Source organism: Oncorhynchus nerka, linkage group LG12, assembly GCF_034236695.1.
Source record: "Oncorhynchus nerka isolate Pitt River linkage group LG12, Oner_Uvic_2.0, whole genome shotgun sequence".
Lineage (NCBI taxonomy): Eukaryota > Metazoa > Chordata > Actinopteri > Salmoniformes > Salmonidae > Oncorhynchus > Oncorhynchus nerka.
Genome location: NC_088407.1, coordinates 19,133,968 through 19,154,625, shown reverse-complemented (window position 1 = coordinate 19,154,625; position 20,658 = coordinate 19,133,968). Strand labels below are relative to the sequence as shown.

The following is a 20,658-nucleotide window of genomic DNA, read 5'->3' as shown; positions in this document are numbered from 1 at the left end:
GGTGGAACAGTCTTTTATTTTATTTTTACAAATTAAAGATGTGGAGCTTTAATGAATGAGCATAAATGATCATTTACATTTTCATCTTTGGATGAAGTTTCCCAAAATACATTTATGCAAAGATTTTGAGTTACTCTTTACACATTTCATTAGGGCAAAAGAAAGATAGACTATCTTAGTCCATGTTCCAAAAAGGAGTGGATGTGGCACCTCTTCTCCACGTTGAAAAATGGTATATGTCTTCCCTACTAGTCCACTAACACTCCCAGCTTCTCAGGTTCCAGTTCTATGGGAAGCTCATCAACACTTCTCAGTTCTCCATGATGATAACATGCTCCAGTAGCCATTCTCTGGATAATATAGTATCCAGTAGCTGTTCTCTGGATCCTGTGTGACTCCAACACTTCACTGAGTCTTCCACCCCAAGTCAACCTCCCACTAATGTTTACCTGTATCATATCCCTCCATTCCCAAGACAAACTTCCTACCCAAAAACCTCTCCCAGGACCCTTTTCTTCGTTGTTCTTCCCAGGTGTCCCAGTACTCTCTTCTTTGTTTTTTTCTTTAAACTTCACACATTTGTCCTGTCCTGATTTACTGTGAGACTGGGGTTGCGCAATGTCAGGGTCAATCCACTGAAATAAAGTAGTTTCAGATGCTTTGCGATTCAACACCCCCCATCATAAACTGGTAATCCAAATGCTTAAAAACATATTTAGTGTCTTTAGAACTATTATATATTTAAAAAGCATATAATAAAATATGATAAGTAATATTTTGAAAAAAAAAAATATATATATATTTATAAAACACTCTGGTGTGTGTGTGTGTGTGTGTGTGTGTGTGTGTGTGTGTGTGTGTGTGTGTGTGTGTGTGTGTGTGTGTGTGTGTGTGTGTGTGTGTGTGTGTGCGTGCGTGCGTGCTGTGCGTATGTGTGTGTGTGTGTGTGTGTGTGTGTGAAAAGAAAGTGGTTGGTTTGAAATCAACTGCATGATCAACAAATAGACTCCAAACTATGACGGAAAAGACAAAATGCTCAACTAAACAGTAAACAAAATGATAAATAATATTTATTTTGCCAAATATCATAAAAGCCAGAAGTGTTTCCAGTAAGTCCTGAATACATAACCATATTTACATCAATGCTCAATACTATATAAATAAGTCCTGAATACATAACCATATTTACATCAATGCTCAATACTATTTAAATAAGTCCTGTATACATAGTCATATTTACATCAATGCTCAATACTATATAAATAAGTCCTGTATACATAATCATATTTACATCAATGCTCAATACTATATAAATAAGTACTGGGCATTGATGTAAGAAATGATGGTAACTATCATTTATAATACTGTGTATACTCATAGCATTGTTTTTAACAAGGACTGTATCTTTTTTGGTGATTTCTGCAAGAACTTGCTTTCTCTTCATCTTTAATGATATCTAATCAGAAAATGGATTTAGTGAAAACTCTTGGAATTGAAAAGAGTGAAATAAATATTTTTTTAAACAAATTAAGCCTCAATTGCTTAAAAAATCATGTTAATTCACTTAATTAACTTTGCATGTACTGTAACACAAATAGAAATGGGAGTTTTGTCCCCAAAATGAATCACAAATGTGTTGCATCATGTACAGTATCTGCCAGATCTTACTGAATTACTTATTTTTCTCCTGACAAACTGGAAGTGAAGAAATATATTTTTTATGTTCTAGACAAAATATGGCACACAACATGACATAATGTAATAATAGTAATAATATCGACATTTGTGAAATACCCAACTGTACACATTGAATAAATTAAAGAAAAACGTCACTGTAGAATCTGTGTGATTTTCTTGTCACTATCCAAATACAATGTCTGCGAGGTGCGGTTTGTGTGTGTCAATTTAGATTCTAAGTGAACCTACGGTATGTTCTTGCGAGGTGCGGTTTGTGTGTGTCAATTTAGATTCTAGGTTCTATTCTATGTTCTAGGCCTTTATCTGTAACTGAACGTATTGGGGCCTAACATACTGTAAACCCAGTCAGGCAGACTGCTGAGGTAAAGCTCCTCCATAGGAAACAATCAGGGTCAAATGACAACTAAGTGTACCACCACATGTACCAAACTTAAGCATGATAAACTTCATTACAAAAAGGACCTAGATAATTTGTTTAAGGGTATCAGCTGACAATACAATCCAGTGCCTCAACTCACCAGTCATCTGCAGTGTAGACTCCATCTTGGTTCCCTGGTACTCTGACATAACCACACATGTGACCCCCTCCAGTTGGCCCATCCCTATTCTCATGTGACTGGTGATGAAGTACAGGTCACCCCCTCCTACTGTTTGGGTCTCTCTGTCTCTGCCAAGGTGATCTCCTTCCCACTGCTATCCGTCCACTGGGTACCAGTTCTCTGAGCTACAGCTGAGCTGGATGAACACTCTGTGGTGCTTCCTCATGGAGATCCTGGGGACACTGCCCTGCTCTGCTCAAGATGGGGCAGAAGAACAGTATTACCATAACATAACGGATCATTGTTGATGATTTGTGTACCAGACACACTGCATTACAGTAAGCACCACACTGAATTACAGTAAGCACCACACTGAATTAAGAAGTTTAGCTTTGCTAAATACTTTGTCTTAACTTACGTGTAACCTGTAGCATAACGGCTGGTTCTTGTATCCAATCCAAGTAGCTAGCTTGGCATTTGTAGTGCCCCCTATCTTACACCTTGACATTGTAGTGCCCCCTATCTGACACCTTGACATTGTAGTGCCCCCTATCTGACACCTTGACATTGTAGTGCCCCCTATCTGACACCTTGATATTCTTAAACCGCAGTGATACAGTATGTTGTCTCTCTCAATCTATACATTTTACAGTCGCCTTTTATTGTACCCAGTACAAAGAGCACCTGTGTAATGCTGTTTAATCAGCTTCTGGATCTGCCACACCTGTCAGATGGATGGATTATCTTGGCAAAGGAGAAATGCTCACTAACAGGGATGTAAACAAAATTGTGCACAACATTTTAGAGATATAAGCTTTTTGTGAATGTGGAACATTTCTGGGATCTTTAATTTCAGCTCATGAAACATGTGACAAACACTTTACATGTTGTGTTTATATTTTTGTTCAGTATAAATCACTTCAAGTAACTGTACTTAGATATGGTAGTGTAATGGGTGCCACAAACGTTTTGAGTAAAGACAGCACACCAATCGGAGTTTACAGTGTGTGGACGGACATCTTCACCTGAAGAGAATACTTACTGAAAACGCTCATGTACCTGGGTGAAGATGTTGAACACCTGATAAAATAGTACCTGGTAAGGATATATGTTCAATTTTAATTCCCATTCCAAGTCAATTTATGAAATTGTGCAATATTCTTAAATACGTTAGTGAGGTGTACACACTATATGATTATTTGTTACTTCCAAGATCAGAGAATGCACTGTCCTTTTTAAAATGAGTTTTTTCTTTGTTTTCTTTTGCAGGACACTCAGAAAGGTAAGGCTGAGACGAAGCTGAAGCAGACCACCATGGCAATATTTGTCTTCCAGAAAGAAGGGGACTCTTTCCATTGAAGGTGTGTAAATGCTGAACGAGCTGACTTTGGTCGCATCTGCTTGCGCCATGCTGTTTGCTGACATGTATGCTCTAACTTGAACTATCCAAAGGTACTCCGGTTCACCTTTGAGGTCTTTCAAAAATAATCATAATGCAGCTTGATTGATGTACAGAAGATCTCTCAAAGTGCAGACCATAAGTACCAAGCTGCATGAGCCGGAGTAAACGGAATGCTCATGTCCCTCTGCACTGATCTGGGATCTATTTTTATGTTTTGGTCATCTGGATTTCAGTTGGAGTAAAGTGATTAAGTTTAGAGTTATGCGAATATATTTACAAGTAGAAATACAGCTGGCAAGGGACATATCAAGGTTGTGTGGTGTGTGTGTGTGCGTGCGTGTGTACTTACCTCACTAGAGGACTTCATTCAAACTCAGTGAGATCTTGGAAGAATGGGGCGATGGAAGGGTTGGGAACAGCTGACTTTCTCTGGGCCATCTTGTCAAAAACTTTGTTCCATTTCCAGGATTCAAATCAAATCAAAACCAAATCAAATGTAATAAGTCACATGTGCCGAATACAACAGGTGTTCACCTTACAGTGAAATGCTTACTTACGAGCAACTAACCAACATTGCAGTTAAAAAAAATAATAGATAAGAATAAGAGATAAAAGTAATTAAAGAGCAGCAGAAACAATAAATACAGGGGGTGCCCGCACAGAGTCAATGTGCAGGGGCACAGGTTAGTTGAGGTAGTGTGTACATGTAGGTAGAGTTTTTAAAGTGACTATACATAGATGACAACAGAGAGGGGTAGTGGTGTGAAGGGGGAGGGGGGGGGTAGCCATTGGACTAGATGTTCAGGAGTCTTATGGCTTAGGGGTAGAAGTTGTTTAGAAGCCTCTTGGACCTAGACGTGGCGCTCCGGTACCGCTTGCCGTGCAGTAGCAGTGAGAACAGTCTATGACTAGGGTTGGAGTCCTTGACCTTTTTAGGGCCTTCCCCTGACACCGACAGGTATAGAGGTCCTGGATGGCAGGGAGCGTGATGTACTGGGCCGTTCGCACTACCCTCTGTAGTGCCTTGCGGTCGGAGACCGAGCAGTTGCCATACCAGGCAGTGGTGCAACCATGCTCTCGATGGTGGAGTTGTAGAACCTTTTGAGGATCTGAGGGCCCATGCCAAATCTTTTCAGTCTCCTGAGGGGTAATAGGCTTTGTCGTGCCCTCTTCCCGACTGTCTTGGTGTGTTTGGACCATCTTAGTTTGTTGGTGATGTGAACACCAAGGAACTTGAAGCTCTCAACCTGCTCCACTGCAGCCCCGTCAATGAGAATGGGGGCGTGCTCAGTCCTCTTTTTCCTGTAATCCACAATCATCTCCTTTGTCTTGATCACATTGAGGTTGAGGTTGTTGTCCTGCCACCACACAGCCAGGCATCTGACCTCCTCCCTACAGGCTGTCTCATCGTTGTCGGTGATCAGGCATACCATTGTTAATGTCATCGACAAATTGAATGATGGTGTTGGAGTCGTGCCTGGCCGTACAGTCATGAGTGAACAGGGAGTACAGGAAAGGGGCTGAGCACACACCCCTGAGGGGCCCCTGTGTTGAGGATCAGCTGGCGGATGTGTTTTTACCTACCGTTACCACCTGGGGGCGGCCCGTCAGGAAGCCTAGGATCCAGTTGCAGAGATAGGTGTTTAGTCTCAGGGTCCTTAGCTTATTGATGACCTTTGAGGGCACTGTGGTGTTGAACGCTGAGCTGTAGTCAATAAATGGCATTCTCATATAGGTGTTCCTTTTGTCCAGGTGGGAAAGGGCTGTGTGGAGTGCAATAGAGACTCCATCATCTGTAAATATTTTGGGGTGGATCTAGGGTTTCTGGGATTGATGGTGTTGATGTGAGCCATGACCAGTCTTTCAAAGCAGTTCATGGCTACAGACCAAATCACGCAGGGTTGTGACAGCTAAGGAGGATTCTTTCTTGTTTCTTGGGTTGATGTGGACCAGGAGTCTGTACAGCCATATATCCAATAAGGTTAATGAAATCAATTGAGGCATTGATAAATACAAATAAGACAGCTAACTAATAAAACATTGCTATAGCGTACACAATACCACAGATTATTTTACCAGATTCATAATATTTTCCTTTCTTTCTGTGCCACCAAACGTTTGCATACGAATAATAAAGTGAACAGTGTTAACTAATATTGTAACATCATGGGAAAATGTTGTTTAGGCTATTCGGACACTCCTGGCCTGCAAAACAATGGAATATGTAGCACAGCTGAGAGCCGAGTGAACTGAATCACACAGGGTTGTGACAGCTAAGGAGGACACTGTGTCATGGTGTTGTTGCCATTCATGCCTCCCCATTGAGTAGACTGTATCACGATGACATCTAGATGGATACTAATATTATTTATTTATTTTGTAAACTGCAATCCTATTTGAAATATAATCCTGGGAGGGAAAAATATTGTCCACATTTCTAGCTACTGCCAGCGACACTGTTACAGCTGCCCAGTGTCAAGCACCCTATAGCCGACAGGCACCTGATACAACACCGGTCCAGTCGTCATTCACATTGGATTCAGTGGCTCGCGAGTAGTTTATCAGACCACGACAAGGTTTTATGTCAAATTAAGCCCGTCAATCTGTAGAGAAATTCAATTTCGTGATAGTAATAATACAGTATGGGTCTTATCTTTTGAACTACTAGAAACACGCCATTTTCTCAGTAGTGAAAACATAACATGCACATATCTGCACTCAGTTTATTCTCTATATGAAACTCTGTCAGATTGGATTCTAGGTTGCGCAGTAAGATATTTACAAGCAATTTAGATTTGACCGAAATGGCTGTGTCAACTTGAGTTAACTGACTAGCTAGCTAGCTTGCAAACATTAGCCAACCAGATAGCAAGTTTAGATAAGAAAATATGCAGTAATTCAACATTGGCTAGCAATAAAGATTATTAGAAACAAGTCAAGGCACTTTACCAGCAGTTGCTGGAAATATTCCTCCCCTTCACAGCCGCTAAAGAAAATATTTCTAAAATAGAATGAAGTTGGTGCATGAAAATGATCATTTGAATCTACAGAAGGCATATGCTTTTACTGTAAAGAAATATAGTATGTTAGAGTCATTTTTACAGGAGCCTTCCAATTACAGTTAATAACAGTATCATTCAGCATTTTACCTACAATACAGTGCTATCTACAGCATTAATGGTGTAAAACACATTGGTTTAATTACCAGTTTCGAAGACAAATTGTGATTGTATTTATGTAAATTTAATTTAGCTGGTATAATTTTAGCACTTGTAAGAGGCACAAATGGTTGATTGTCATGGCCAATATTTGTGTGTTTGGAGTCAATATTTATTTATTTTGCTTGTAACCCAATTGAAGAAATTTGATTTTTGTTTATTTATAATTTATTTAACCTTTATTTAACTAGGCAAGTCAGTTAAGAACAAATTCCTATTTACAATGACGGCTTACCAAAAGCAAAAGGCCTCCTGCGTGGACAGGGTCCAGGGATAAAAACGAAAATATTATATACATTTTGAACTGAACATACATCACAACAAGAGAGACACCACAACATAAAGACAGACCTAAGACAACAACATAGCAAGGCAGCAACGCATGGTAGCACAAAACATGGTACCAACATGATTGGGCATAGACAACAGCACAAAGGGTAAGAAGGTAGAGACAACAATATATCACACAAAGCAGCCACATCTGTCAGTAAGAGTGTCCATGATTGAGTCTTTGAATGAAGAGATTGAGATAAAACGGTCCAGTTTGAGGGATGAGGAGGGTTAAAACATTTAGATGGCGCTCAATATTTGATTTCTAGAAAAACAATCCTTTATCTAGTCTTTCCGGTTTTCAATTTGCTCCACTTTTTGGTTTGCTCCCTGTCTTTAAGTTTTGTGTGTCTTTTTTAATTTGGTTTGCCTATTATTGGACCGATTTAGTGGGCGCTCACGTGTGGGTGTCTTTCAGGTCCGAATTGTTTTCAGTGGATACCCCCATGAGTGTCTTTCACAACCCCTCATAAAATCCTGGTTTGTGGCTGGGGAATGTAATCATCCGTTTAGGCTACTTGCTTCTTCAAGTGTGATCATTAGCTGGCTAGCCATAGCTTATTTAAAGAACCCATAAAGAATATAGGCTAGAAATCATTTTTATTATCTTTCATATTTTTTTATTATGTTTTATGTATGACAATTTTAGTTGAGAAAATATAGCCTCGTTGGTGCTTTTCATCTGCACAAATAGCCTAAGGTGAACATAGCCAAGTGGCTTTTGTAGGCTGCCATTTACTTTGACGATTTTACATTTGAGTGTCATTTCTATCACTTCGCAGTATATCGCCGGTTAAGCTACTAACACCTGTCCACACACTCAAGGAAACAGACTCCAACCTCTCAACAATGGCCAAGACCAGGAGCTGTGTAAGGACATCAGGGATACAATTGTAGACCTGCACAAGGCTGGGATTGGCTACAGGACAATAGGCAAGCAGCTTGGTGAGAAGGCAACAACTGTTGGCGCAATTATTAGAAAATGGAAGAAGTTCAAGATGACGGTCAATCACCCTCGGTCTGGGGCTCCATGCAAGATCTCACCTCGTGGGGCATCAATGATCATGAGGCAGGTGGGGGATCAGCCAAGAACTAAACGGCAGGACCTGGTCAATGACCTGAAGAGAGCTGGGACCACAGTCTCAAAGAAAACCATTAGTAACACACTACGCCGTCATGGATTAAAATCCTGCAGCGCACACAAGGTCCCCCTGCTCAAGCCAGCGCATGTCCAGGCCCGTCTGAAGTTTATCAATGACCATCTGGATGATCCAGAGGAGGAATGGGAGAAGGTCATGTGGTCTGATGAGACAAAAATATAGCTTTTTTGGTCTAAACTCCACTCGCCGTGTTTGGAGGAAGAAGAAGGATGAGTACAACCCCAAGAACACCATCCAAACCGTGAAGCATGGAGGTGGAAACATCATTCTTTGGGGATGCTTTTCTGCAAAGGGGACAGGACGACTGCACCGTATTGAGGGGAGGATGGATGAGGCCATGTATCGCGAGATCTTGACCAACAACCTCCTTCCCTCAGTAAGAGCATTGAAGATGGGTCGTGGCTGGGTCTTCCAGCATGACAACGACCCAAAACACACAGCCAGAGCAACTAAGGAGTGGCTCCGTAAGATGCATGTCATGGTCCTCGAGTGGTCTAGCCAATCTCCAGACCTGAACCCAATAGAACATCTTTGGAGGGAGCTGAAAGTCCGTATTGCCCAGCGACAGCCCAGAAACCTGAAGGATCTGGAGGAAGTCTGTATGGAGGAGTGGGCCAAAATCCCTGCAGCAGTGTGTGCAAACCTGGTCAAGAACAACAGAAAACACATGATCTCTGTAATTGCAAACAAGGGTTTCTGTACCAACCTATTAAGTTCTGCTTTTCTGATGTATCAAATACTTATGTCATGCAATAAAATGCAAATGAATTACTTAAAAATCATACACTATGATTTTCTGGATTTTTGTTTTAGATTCCGCCTCTCACAGTTGAAGTGTACCTATGATAAAAATTACAGACCTCTACATGCTTTGTAAGTAGGAAAACATGCAAAAACCGGCAGTGTATCAAATACTTGTTCTCCCCACTGTATATAGCCAGTTAAACTACTAACACGGTAGGGATATATATATAGCCAGTTAAACTACTAACACGGTAGGGATATATATATAGCCAGTTAAACTACTAACACGGTAGGGATATATATATAGCCAGTTAAACTACTAACACGGTAGGGATATATATATAGCCAGTTAAACTACTAACACGGTAGGGATATATATATAGTCAGTTAAACTACTAACACGGTAGGGATATATATATAGCCAGTTAAACTACTAACACGGTAGGGATATATATATAGCCAGTTAAACTACTAACACGGTAGGGATATATATATAGCCAGTTAAACTACTAATACGGTAGGGATATATATATAGCTGGTTAAACTACTAATGCGGCAGGGATATATATTCAGATATACTACTAACGCAATAAGGAGGGGAGTGGTTTGTGACAAGATCCACAAGAGCAGCTGCTCACCTATTTGTCAACTCTTACCGCAGTTACACCTCCAACACTGCCAAAACAGAGCTATGCAGTTGTTGGCCAACGCAGGTTAATGCTGCAACTGATTGAAACCTGCCCTTAGTCACACATAAAAGAATGTTTAATTTATAAATCACAACATTTCATGCAGAATCTATTTGAATTGCATATTTCCATGTCTGGTTCATGATTTCAAAATCACTTTGTTACAATATTTTTAAACAAACAATTTATGATTAAATCTGTGTATCATGACACAAGGCGAGACCCAGATGCAGACACAGGAGGCAGATGGTTGGAGTTTAAGATGTTTAATAAACCAAAAAGAAGTAGGCAAGAGAATGGTCGTGGACAGGCAAAAAGTCAAAACCAGTTCAGAGTCCAGGAGGTACAGAGCAGCAGACAGGCTCGTGGTCAATGCAGGCAGAATGGTCAGGCAGGCGGGTACAGAGTCCAGAACAGTCAAAACCAGGAGGACTAGAAAAAGGAGAATAGCAAAGGCAGGAGTACGGGGAAAAAAACGCTGGTTGACATGGAACATACAAGACGAACTTTCACAGAGAGACAGGAAACACAGGGATAAATACACTTGTACAGAGGGACAGGAAACACAGGGATAAATAGACTGGAAAAAGCAAGTGACACCTGGAGGGGGTGGAGAGATTTTTATTTTACCAGGCAAGTGAGTTAAGAATAAATTCTTATTTTCAATGACAGCCTAGGGTTAACTGCCTGTTCAGGGGCAGAATGAAAGATTTGTACCTTGTCAGCACGGGGATTTGAACTTGCAACCTTTTGGTTACAAGTCCAACGCTCTAACCACTAGCTACCCTGCCGACCCATTAATGAGGACAGGTGAAACAGATCAGGGTGTGACACTGTCTTCAAATGTATTTTTAAAATATGTATTAGATCGCAGAACAGCAGTCTTGACATTATAATTTGTGCTTACCTATGGCTAATCTTGTGGTTTGATACCCGACCAAGTCCTACCAAAGGCTTTTAAAATGAGACATGATGCGTCTCTACTTGGCTATCAGCATCAAGGAGATGCATTTGGGGCAAGGCCCTGCGATAGACTCATGCTGCTTTTCGCTACAGAAACAGGAGATAGGCTCCTGCTTCTATGAGCCTTTCTGGCTTGTACAAGGTTACTTATTATAGCTTATTACAAACCTTCCATATACATACTTTGTTATGTAAGAGCTGGCATAAACTGATTGATCCTCATGATCCCAAGACATGAACTGATACACATCCAAGTCTTAAAAGCAATATTTTCTTCTTCACAAATCAATACAGCGTGCAGTAAATGTGCATGAAGGGAGGCGTAACATGACCTGTTCACTATGATTTGTATTTATAACATCCGTGTGGTTTGGAAAAAATATGACTGAAATAGCTGTCCATTTTATGAGGAGGAAGAATATAAAGTCAATTCCTTGCTGGTCCTGTGTGGCTCAGTTGGTAGAGCATGGTGATTGCAATGCCAGGGTTGTGGGTCTGATTCACAAAGGGGACCAGTTAAAAAACGTATAAAATTATATGCACTCAGTACTGTAAGTCACTCTGGATAGGAGCGTCTGCAATTATTTTTTAGATGTGACGAAGAGACACATTTTGATGAGCAGCACAAAGAATCATACAGTTATATCCATAAAGCAAATGCCTAAATATTACTGTAGTGACAATTACTCCTATTCATGTATGGCATATTAATCATCATTAGTGTAGTTAAGACCAGTCAAGTTTACCTCTCCATCACAAGTACCCTATTGATTGATGCAGAGGTGATCCTTCATGCTTTAGATGATTCAGATTGTTTAGTTTCAATGGACAATATTCTGATTGGATCTGCATCATTGTTCCAGGGTGAGAAAAGTGGGTGGACCTCATCCTCATAACTTGGTCCGTTGGTAAATGAGTAGATGAGTGAGCTGTCTTCTACATTGTAGAAAGTCACCTTCCTTTCCTTATAATCTAGATAGATCCCAATTTCATCTGGAATATCTTTGTCCCTGTCAAGAACATGCTCCTTATCATCCATGGCTTTCAGTCTTCCCCTATTGGACAGCCTGATTACGCAGAAGCCATTGGCAGGGCTGAGAACCAATTGTCCCTTCCTGTTAGATGTTGCCTTGGTAACACCAAGTACCCAGTCATCCTTCTTCTCCACATTCACCTTCCAGTAGGCCCTCCAAGCACGGCCCATAATGCCCAGCACATAGGGATCCTCATCAAACATCTTCTCACTACACAGTCTCTGTGGTGTTTCCTTTATCCAGCTTACTGTTTTCCCATCTATCAGTAGGTTAGGATGAGCTGTGTCCACATCCAGAGTTACATCCACTGAGGAAAGAAAACACATACATAATGTTGAAGAAACATTGTTCTTATTTTGATCTTTAAAAACACCTAAGCCGTTGGGGAGGAGGGGGAAGGGTACTAAGCTAACATATGGCACATTTAAGACGGTAATACCATGGATCATTTAGCTGTTTGATTTAGAATTGTAGGACCCATTTAAAAGGTAAAACAATTAGAAATCATATTTGATTAAAAAAATACCCGTCAAAAGTTTGGAGACACCGACTCATTTAAGGGTTTTTCTTAATTATTTATATTTTCTACATTGTAGAATAAGAGTGAAGACATCGAAACAGTGAAATAACACATAGAATCATGTAGTAACCAAAAAAGTGTTAAACAAATTTAAATATATTTGTGATTCTTCAAAATAGCCACCCTTTGCCTTGACAGCTTTGCACACTCTTAGCATTCTCTCAACCAGCTTAATGAAGAATTATTTTCCAACAGTCTTGAAGGAGTTCCCACATACGCTGAACACTTGTTGACTGCTTTTCCTTCACTCTGTGGTCCAACTCACCCCAAACCATCTCAATTGGGTTGAGGTCGGGTGATTGTGGAGGCCAGGTCATCCGATGCAGCACTCCATCCCACTCCTTCATATAGCCCTTACACAGCCTGGAGGTGTGTTGGGTTGTTGTCCTGTTGAAAAACAAAATATAGTCCCTCTAAGTGCAAACCAGATGGGATGGCGTATCGCTGCAGAATGCTTTGGCAGCCATGCTGGTTAAGTGTGACTTGAATTCTAAACAAATCACTGACAGTGTCACCAGCAAAGCACCCCCACACCTCTTCCTCCATGCTTGCAACTTCACATTTGTTTAACCTTTATTTAACTAGGCAAGTTAATTAAGAACACATTCTTATTTACAATGACTGCCTACCGGGGAACAGTGGGTTAACTGCCATGTTCAGGGGCAGAACAACAGATTTTTACATTGTCAGCTCGGGGATTCGATCCAAAAACCTTTCGGTTACTGGCCCAATGCTCTAACCACTAGGGTGCCTGCCGACCCACACATGAGGAGATCATCCATTCATCTACTCTGCGTCTCACAAAGACACGGCGGTTGGAACGTGTTTCTTGGCCCAAGCAAGTTTCTTCTTCTTATTGGTGTCCTTTAGTAGTGCTTCCTTTGCAGCAATTTGACCATGAAGGCCTGATTCACGTAGTCTCCTCTGAACAGTTGATGTTGAGATGTGTCTGTTACTTGAACTCTGTGAAGGATGTATTTGGGCTGCAATTTCTGAGGCTGATAACTCTAATTAACTTATCCTCTGCAGCAGAGGTAACTCTGGGTCTTCATTTCCTGTGGCGGTCCTCATGAGAGCCAGTTTCAGCGCTTGATGGTTTTTGCGACTGCACTTGAAGAAACTTTCAAAATTCTTGACATTTTCCAGATTGACTGACCTTCATGTCTTAAAGTAATGATGGACTGTTGTTTCTCTTTGCTTATTTGACTTGTTCTTGCCATAAAATGGACTTGGTCTTTTACCAAGTAGTGCTTTCTTCTGTATACCACTCCTACCATGTCACAACACAACTGAATGTCTCAAATACATTAAGAAGAAAAGAAATTCTACAAACTAACTTTTAACAAGGCACACCTGTTAATTGAAATGCATTCCAGGTGACTACCTTATGAAGCTGGTTGAGAGAATGCCAAGAGTGTGCAAAGCTGTCATCAAGGCAAAGGGTGGCTACTTTGAAGAATCTCAAATCTAACATGTATTTTGACTGGTTTAACACTTTTTTGGTTACTACATTATTCCATGTGTGCAATTTCATAGTTTAGATGTCTTCACTAATAAATTACAAAAATAGTAAAAATAGTAAAAATAAAGAATCACCCTGGAGTAGGTGTGTCAAAAACTTTTGACTGTTGATTAGAAAACGTGACAAAATATTAATAGCCACATGTAAGAAAAATGATAATAAAAAGCTTAGTACCTTCGTGTAACTTCTCATCTGAAAAAAAATAAGAAAATGAAAACAGAGAAGTGCAATAACAAAGCTCACATTTCATTTAAACTATCATCCTGATGAACATACTGTATAAGAAATAGAGTCATTACCGGTTGACTGCTCCATGGTCTGCACTGATGCATCTACAAGTGAATCAAAATAATTCAAATATATTAACCTGGAAATACACAGTAAATAACAGGTATCCCTATAATGCTGTACTTACTGTATGGTATATCTTGATTTAAATGTATGTCTTATCGTCGCATGTATGAGTGTGTAGTTTACAATCCTTACAGTACCTTGCTTACGGGGTGATGTGGTAGACGTCTTTGGCTGTTCAATAACTGCGGTGTTATATGATTCATGTAAAAAAAAAAAAGACTTCCTCATAATTTGATAAAACAGTTTTCATCTGAAATACTTAAATCCTAGAAATCATATTTTAAAGTCGCTCTGGATAAGAGCGTCTGCTAAATGACTTAAATGTAATGTAAATGTTAAATGTACAACATGGGGATTCTCTACTTTATAAGTAAAAAAATGTTCACTATAGTTATTTTAGATGTCTGCTCCTGTACAACGTGTTGTTCAAATCACATAGTTATGACCAAATGTCCAAAGATATTACTTTGCTCTTTTGAACTAGACAATTATTAAATCCACCATTATGATTTTAATGCAGCAAATACAATCAACTTAAGGTACCTGTGTCGTCTTTAACAGGTCTTCTACAGGAACAGCCACCTGTACAAGGAAGAAATTGCCGTGTCATCGTGATCTGATAGAGATATACAGTATGTACTTTCTTTTGTTCAAAATGTGTGCATCTCTTTCTTCATACATGAGTATATTAATAATAGTTGATTAATGATATTAATTAGGGTGGGAGATATATTTTTGGGTTATACATTTCTTTTTTTACATTATTAAAAGGAAAACTCCACCCAAAACTATCTTTTAGTATTTATTTCATTAGTCCATTGTTGATATAGTCCCAAAATGTTTTATATGTCAGCAATCGTTTTCAAGATATGTAACTTTCTAAACACAGACATCTGGCCTGCATTATGTCATTTGCATCACATGATGGAAAATGCATCATATGGGATAGATTTCTGTATTTTGAAAGTTACATTTCTTAAACTTGATTGCTGACATATACAACATTTTGGGACTATATCATTTTTGGGACTAAAATGTACAGTATAACCCCAAAATATATCTCCCTCCCTAATTGGCTTTTTTATTTTAAGAGTGTACAGTTTAATCTGTGCAGCAGATTTACCCATTATAGCTAACAGTAGAGGGGGACCAAGTTCAGAAACAGCAGTGTACTGTATTATTCTTCTGTGGATAAAAACACAGGGAAGAAGTGAGGAGAGATACTGCTAAATTCAGCAAGCAGTAGGACAAATTACAAAAAAGGTTGCTGTTAGAATTAGCTAAGGCAAAACAACTGCAAGTTTTGCACTAAGTAGAGACATACAGTGCCTTCAGAAAGTGTTCACACCCAGTTTATTTTTTCCACATTTTGTTGTTAAAGCCTGAATTTAAAATGTATTACATGTAGATTTGGTAAAATGTATCTACACACAGTACCCCAGAATGTCAAAGTGGAATTTTGTTTGTAGAATATTTGGGAAATTAATAGAAAATAAGAAAAGTATTCAACCCCTTTTTTAGGGCAAGCTTAAATAAATTTGACCAAAAATGACATGCCCTCCTAAAACTGGTTATAACTCCTGTTCTGTCGTGATATTAAGATTCTAACAACGGCAGTGTATTAATAAATAGACAAACACTACATATACACAAAGGTATGTGGACACCGCCTTCAAATTTGTGGATTCGGCTATTTCAGCCACACCTGTTGCTGACAGGTGTAAAAAAATCAAGCACACAGCCATGCAATCTCCATAGACAAGCATTGCCAGTAGAATGGCCCGTACTGAAGAGTTCAGTGACTTCCAACATGGCACCATCATAGGATGCCACCTTTCCAACAAGTCAGTTTGTCAAATTTCTGCCCTGCTAGAGCTGCCCCGGTCAACTGTAAGTGCTGTGAATTGGAAACGTCGAGGAGCAACAACGGCTCAGCCGTGAAGTGGTAGGCCACATAAGCTCACAGAACAGTACCAATGAGTGCTGAACGTATAGCGTGTAAAAATTGTCTGTCCTCGGTTGCAACACTCACTACCGAGTTCCAAACTGCCTCTGGAAGCAACATCAGCACAATAACTGTTTGTCGGGAGCTTCATGAAATGGGTTTCCATGGCCGAGCAGCCACACACAAGCCTATGATCACCATACGCAATGCCAAGCGTCGGCTGGAGTGGTGTAAAGCTCGCCGCCTTTGGACTCTGTAGCAGTGGAAACGCGTTCTCTTGTGTGATGAATCATCTGGGTTTTTGTCGGATGCCAAGAGAACTCTCCTGCCCGACTGCATAGTACCATGTGTAAAGTTTGGTGGAGGAGGAATAATGGTCTGGGGCTATTTTTTCATGGTTCGTGCTCCTTAGTTCCAGTGAAGGGAAATCTTAACGCTACAGCATACATTGACATTCTAGATGATTCTGTGCTTCCAACTTTGTGGCAACAGTTTGGGGAAGGCTCTTTCCTGTTTCAGCATGACAATGCCCTTGTGCACAAAGCAAGATCAATACAGAAATGGTTTGTTGATCGGTGTGGAAGAACTTGACTGGCCTGCACAGAGCCCTGACCTCAACCCCATGGAACACCTTTGTGATGAATTGGAAGACAGACTATGAGCCAGGTCTAATTACCCAACATCAGTGCCTGACCTCACTAATGCTCGTGGCTGAATGGAAGCAAGTCCCCGCAGCAATGTTCCAACATCTAGTGGAAAGGCTTCCCAGAAGAGTGGAGGCTGTTATAGCAGCAAAGGGGGGACCAACTCCATATGAATGCCCATCATTTTGGAATGAGATGTTCGACAAGCAGGTGTATGTAGTGTATTTGGGGAAAGTCAAGGATAAGGGGGACATGACTTTAAAAATGGCAGAGCACTTAAACATTTCGATTAATTTTGCTACATTATGATGCTCTCTGTCTTTCTAGTGTTAATATACACAATCACAAAGAAAACCATTCATATTTTGTTTAGGAAGGACATAAACAAGATCCAAGACTATTTATTTAAAAAGAACAGAATAGCATGTTTTGAGTTGCATTTATCTGTGCTTAGTAGATGCACCATGTCAATGTAATCAACTTGTTAATTTAGTATCACAGTCCCTGCCCTACCATAGTCAACACACATATTTTACAGTAAAAATATAATGGAATTTAACAGAAGAAAGGATATTTTTCCCAAATGGCTATTGCTGATCATCACCTGTAGCCTTTTCCCATGAGGAACTCACACAGAGCCATGGTAAATTTAGCCATTTATTGTTTATTATCGAATATTTACATAACTGAAAATGTAACGGTCATGATGACCGTCATGACCGTTCTAGTAGTTATGGAATTGCGCTGCTCCTAGTGTTAAGTAACACTGCAAAAGATGTGTCAAAGAAATTCACTTTTTGTCCTGAATACAAAGCGTTATGTTTGGAGCAAATCCAGCACAACACATCATGAAGTACCACTATTCATATTGTCAAGCAAGGTGGTGGCTGTTATGGGTATGTTTTTTATCAGCAAGCACTATGGACTTTTTTAGGATAAATAGAAACGGAAAACAGGACACACAGGACAAATTATATAGGAAAATCTGGTTCAGTCTGCTTTCCACCAGACACTGGGAAACTAATTGACCTTTCAGCAGAACAATAGCCTAAAAGATAAGGCCAAATATACACTGGAGTTATTTACCAAGATGACATTGAATGTTCCTGGGTGGCTTAGTCACAGTTTTGAATTAAATCAGTTTCAAAATCTATGGCTTTCTAGCAATGATCAACAACCAATTGACAGAGCTTGAATATTTTTTTAAATAATGGGCAAATATTGTACAATCCAGGTGTGAAAAGGCTGTTAGAGACTTAAATACACTTTAATCCCACTTTGTAACACAACAGAATGTGTAAAAGGTCGAGGGTTGTGAAAAACTTTCTGAGGGCACATTCTTTGCATCTGTTCAGGTGAAAAGACAAGATAATCATTGTAATACCCTGAAACACGGATTGTACTGAAGGTAATGCTGACCATAAAACATTGATAAGAAAGTATCATTGCAGGAAACTCTGTATGCTATTCTGAGATATAGTACTGTAGTTTCAAACCCAATGGCAGAGAGATGAAATTGTGGAATTAAGGCAATCGCCATAATGCTTACAAATGTCAGCAATATTTGGCGCAAATGGTTTAGATAATAACTGAATGAATTGGTATAAAATGTTTTTGATATAGTGATATAATGATTTAGTGTTAAGAAATAAACATGTGTAATTAAAGAGAGTGTTTAAACAATGAAGATCTGTTAAATTATTTGGAATTTCATGAATTAAATTTGAAAGACAGGGTCCTGAAAAAGGGACGTTTTCAGCCTAGGGTCACACACTACTCATGAAGCAAATGTATAACTTGTATTAATCAAAAACATAAAATACCGTCAAATACCGTGAGAATTCTTTTAAATACCATGATATGAAATTTTGCCGATTTCGCCCAGTCCTAAGTCAAGGACTGTCTCTCTGCTACCGCACGGCAAGCGGTACCGGAGCGCCAAATCTAGGTCCAAGAGGCTTCTAAACAGCTTCTACCCCCTAGCCATGAGACTCCTGAACATCTAATTAAATGGCCACCCAGACTATTTGCATTGTCCCCCCCCCCTCCATATTTTACACCGCTGCTTACTCTCTGTTGTCATCATCTAGGCATAGTCACTTTAATAACTCACCCTACATATTACCTCAACTAACTGGTGCCCCCACACATTGACTCTGAACCGGTACCCCCCTGTATATAGTCTCGCTATTGTTATTTTACTGCTGCTCTTTCATTAGTTGTTACTTTTATTTCTTATTCTTATTCATATTTGTTTTTTAAGTGCATTGTTGGTTAGGGGCTCGTAAGTAAGCATTTCACTGTAAGGTCTACACCTGTTGTATTCGGCGCATATGATTAATACAATTTGATTTTATATTTCAAGGGATTTGTTATAAAAAATTGTCATGTTCAGTAATAATAATAAAAAAGGCTTTACCTTGGTTCTCTCTGATACGAGTGTCTCGTTCATGAATGTGTCGTCGGAATGGAATCTACTCAGATTCGGGAGGTAATCATTAATAGAAGCTAACAGATTGACAGCACCATTACAGTTGTGCACAAAGTCCACAATGACCTGATTTAGAGTGTTGAATTTTTATACATTTCAGTTTGGGAGAGATACAACCTGTTTTCACATACAGAGTTTAATCACTTCATCCTCGGACATCTTATACTTTTGCTTAATGCTAGAAAGTGGTCAAGTGGTCATATGAAGCTGGAGATAAGTAATCACTTCATTTCAGCTAGTTACTGTTTAACCAAAAGCAAGGTATCCGGATACTGTATTATTAATCTAAAGTCAGCGGTCCAGTCACACAAATGTCCCATGTTGCAAAGCTCAAGATGGATATTTATTGGCATAGTAAAAAAAACACCTCGGGACCCATTCGTCCATGACACAAACTGTTCACACCACTCTTGTTGGCGGAGACAATTTTTCCGTTTTTAACGTGTGGTGGTAATGTTTTTGTTATTCACCCAATGTTCGCAGGTCTGATGGACCCACAACATTATTGGGTTTTTAAAAACAATACTGCCATAACAATAACAATACTTAGATGTTGACTTAAAATCAATTATAAGCAATATATACAGCATACATGGTTCATACTTGCCATTTACCTCTGCTAGATCACATTTATTAATAAAAGCGCTTTTCGCTATTCAGATCCTTCCAAGCTCTACCAGCTTTGGAGGGGAACATCGCTGCACAGCTATTTTCAGGTCTCTCCAGAGATGTTCAATCTGGTTTAAGTCCGGGCTCTGGCTGGGCCACTCAAGGACATTCATAGACTTGTCCCGAAGCCACTCCTCCATTGTCTTGGCTGTGTGCTTAGGGTCGTTGTCCTGTTGGAAGATGAACCTTCGCCCCAGTCTGAGGTCCTGAGCTCTCTGGAGCAGGTTGTCATCAAGAATCTCTCTGTACTTTTCTCTGTTCACCTTTCCCTTCCATCGTTTCAGCTGCAGTCCCTGCAGCTGAAAACCATCTCCACAGCATGATGCTGCCACCACCGTGCTTCACCGTAGGAAAGGTATCAGGTTTCCTCCAGGCGTGACGCTTGGCATTTAGGCCAAAGAGTTTAATATTGGTTTCATCAGACCAGAGAATCTTGTTTTTCATGGTCATTGCCCTTTAGGTGCCTTTTGGAAAATTCCAAGTGGGCTGTCATGTGCCTTACTGAGGAGTCGTTTCCGTCTGGCCACTCTACCATAAAGGGCTGATTGGTGGAGTGTTGCAAAGATGGTTGTTCTTCTGGAAGGTTCTCCAGTCTCCACAGAGGAACTCTGGATCTCTATTAGAGTGACCAACAGGTTCTTGGTCACCTCCCTGAAAAAGGCCCTTCCCCCCCAAT

The 20,658-nt window shown here is 39.9% G+C and overlaps 1 protein-coding gene across 3 annotated transcripts; it reads right to left on the bottom strand.

Annotated features, from left to right (window-relative positions):
• Window positions 1-10,030: 10,030 nt before the first annotated feature.
• Window positions 10,031-19,447, bottom strand: LOC115123007 (zinc-binding protein A33-like). 3 transcript variants are annotated; one of them, XM_029652298.2, is made up of 8 exons: window positions 19,242-19,440; window positions 15,357-15,418; window positions 14,777-14,815; window positions 14,371-14,415; window positions 14,179-14,211; window positions 14,054-14,071; window positions 11,490-12,084; window positions 10,031-10,212 (listed from the first exon to the last, which is right to left on the bottom strand). In XM_029652298.2, exons 2-7 carry the CDS (start codon window positions 15,358-15,360, stop codon window positions 11,534-11,536), a joined length of 690 nt encoding a protein of 229 aa, XP_029508158.1. In that variant the 5' UTR covers window positions 15,361-15,418; window positions 19,242-19,440; the 3' UTR covers window positions 10,031-10,212; window positions 11,490-11,533. The 3 variants fall into 3 exon arrangements, with proteins under 3 accessions (XP_029508158.1, XP_064881397.1, XP_064881398.1); XM_065025325.1 differs by lacking the exon at window positions 15,357-15,418 and adding an exon at window positions 12,575-12,744 and having other exon boundaries at window positions 10,031-12,084; window positions 19,242-19,447; XM_065025326.1 differs by lacking the exon at window positions 15,357-15,418 and adding an exon at window positions 12,623-12,744 and having other exon boundaries at window positions 10,031-12,084; window positions 19,242-19,434.
• Between the last annotated feature and the right edge of the window lie 1,211 nt (window positions 19,448-20,658).

What these genes read in the sequence shown, in the direction of transcription:
- LOC115123007 (XM_029652298.2), bottom strand. An exon ending in ACCTGTTAAAGACGACACAG is followed by an intron (nt 14,416 to 14,776) that starts GTACCTTAAGTT and finishes ATAACACCGCAG; the next exon opens with TTATTGAACAGCCAAAGACG. An exon ending in CACATCACCCCGTAAGCAAG is followed by an intron (nt 14,212 to 14,370) that starts GTACTGTAAGGA and finishes ATTCACTTGTAG; the next exon opens with ATGCATCAGTGCAGACCATG.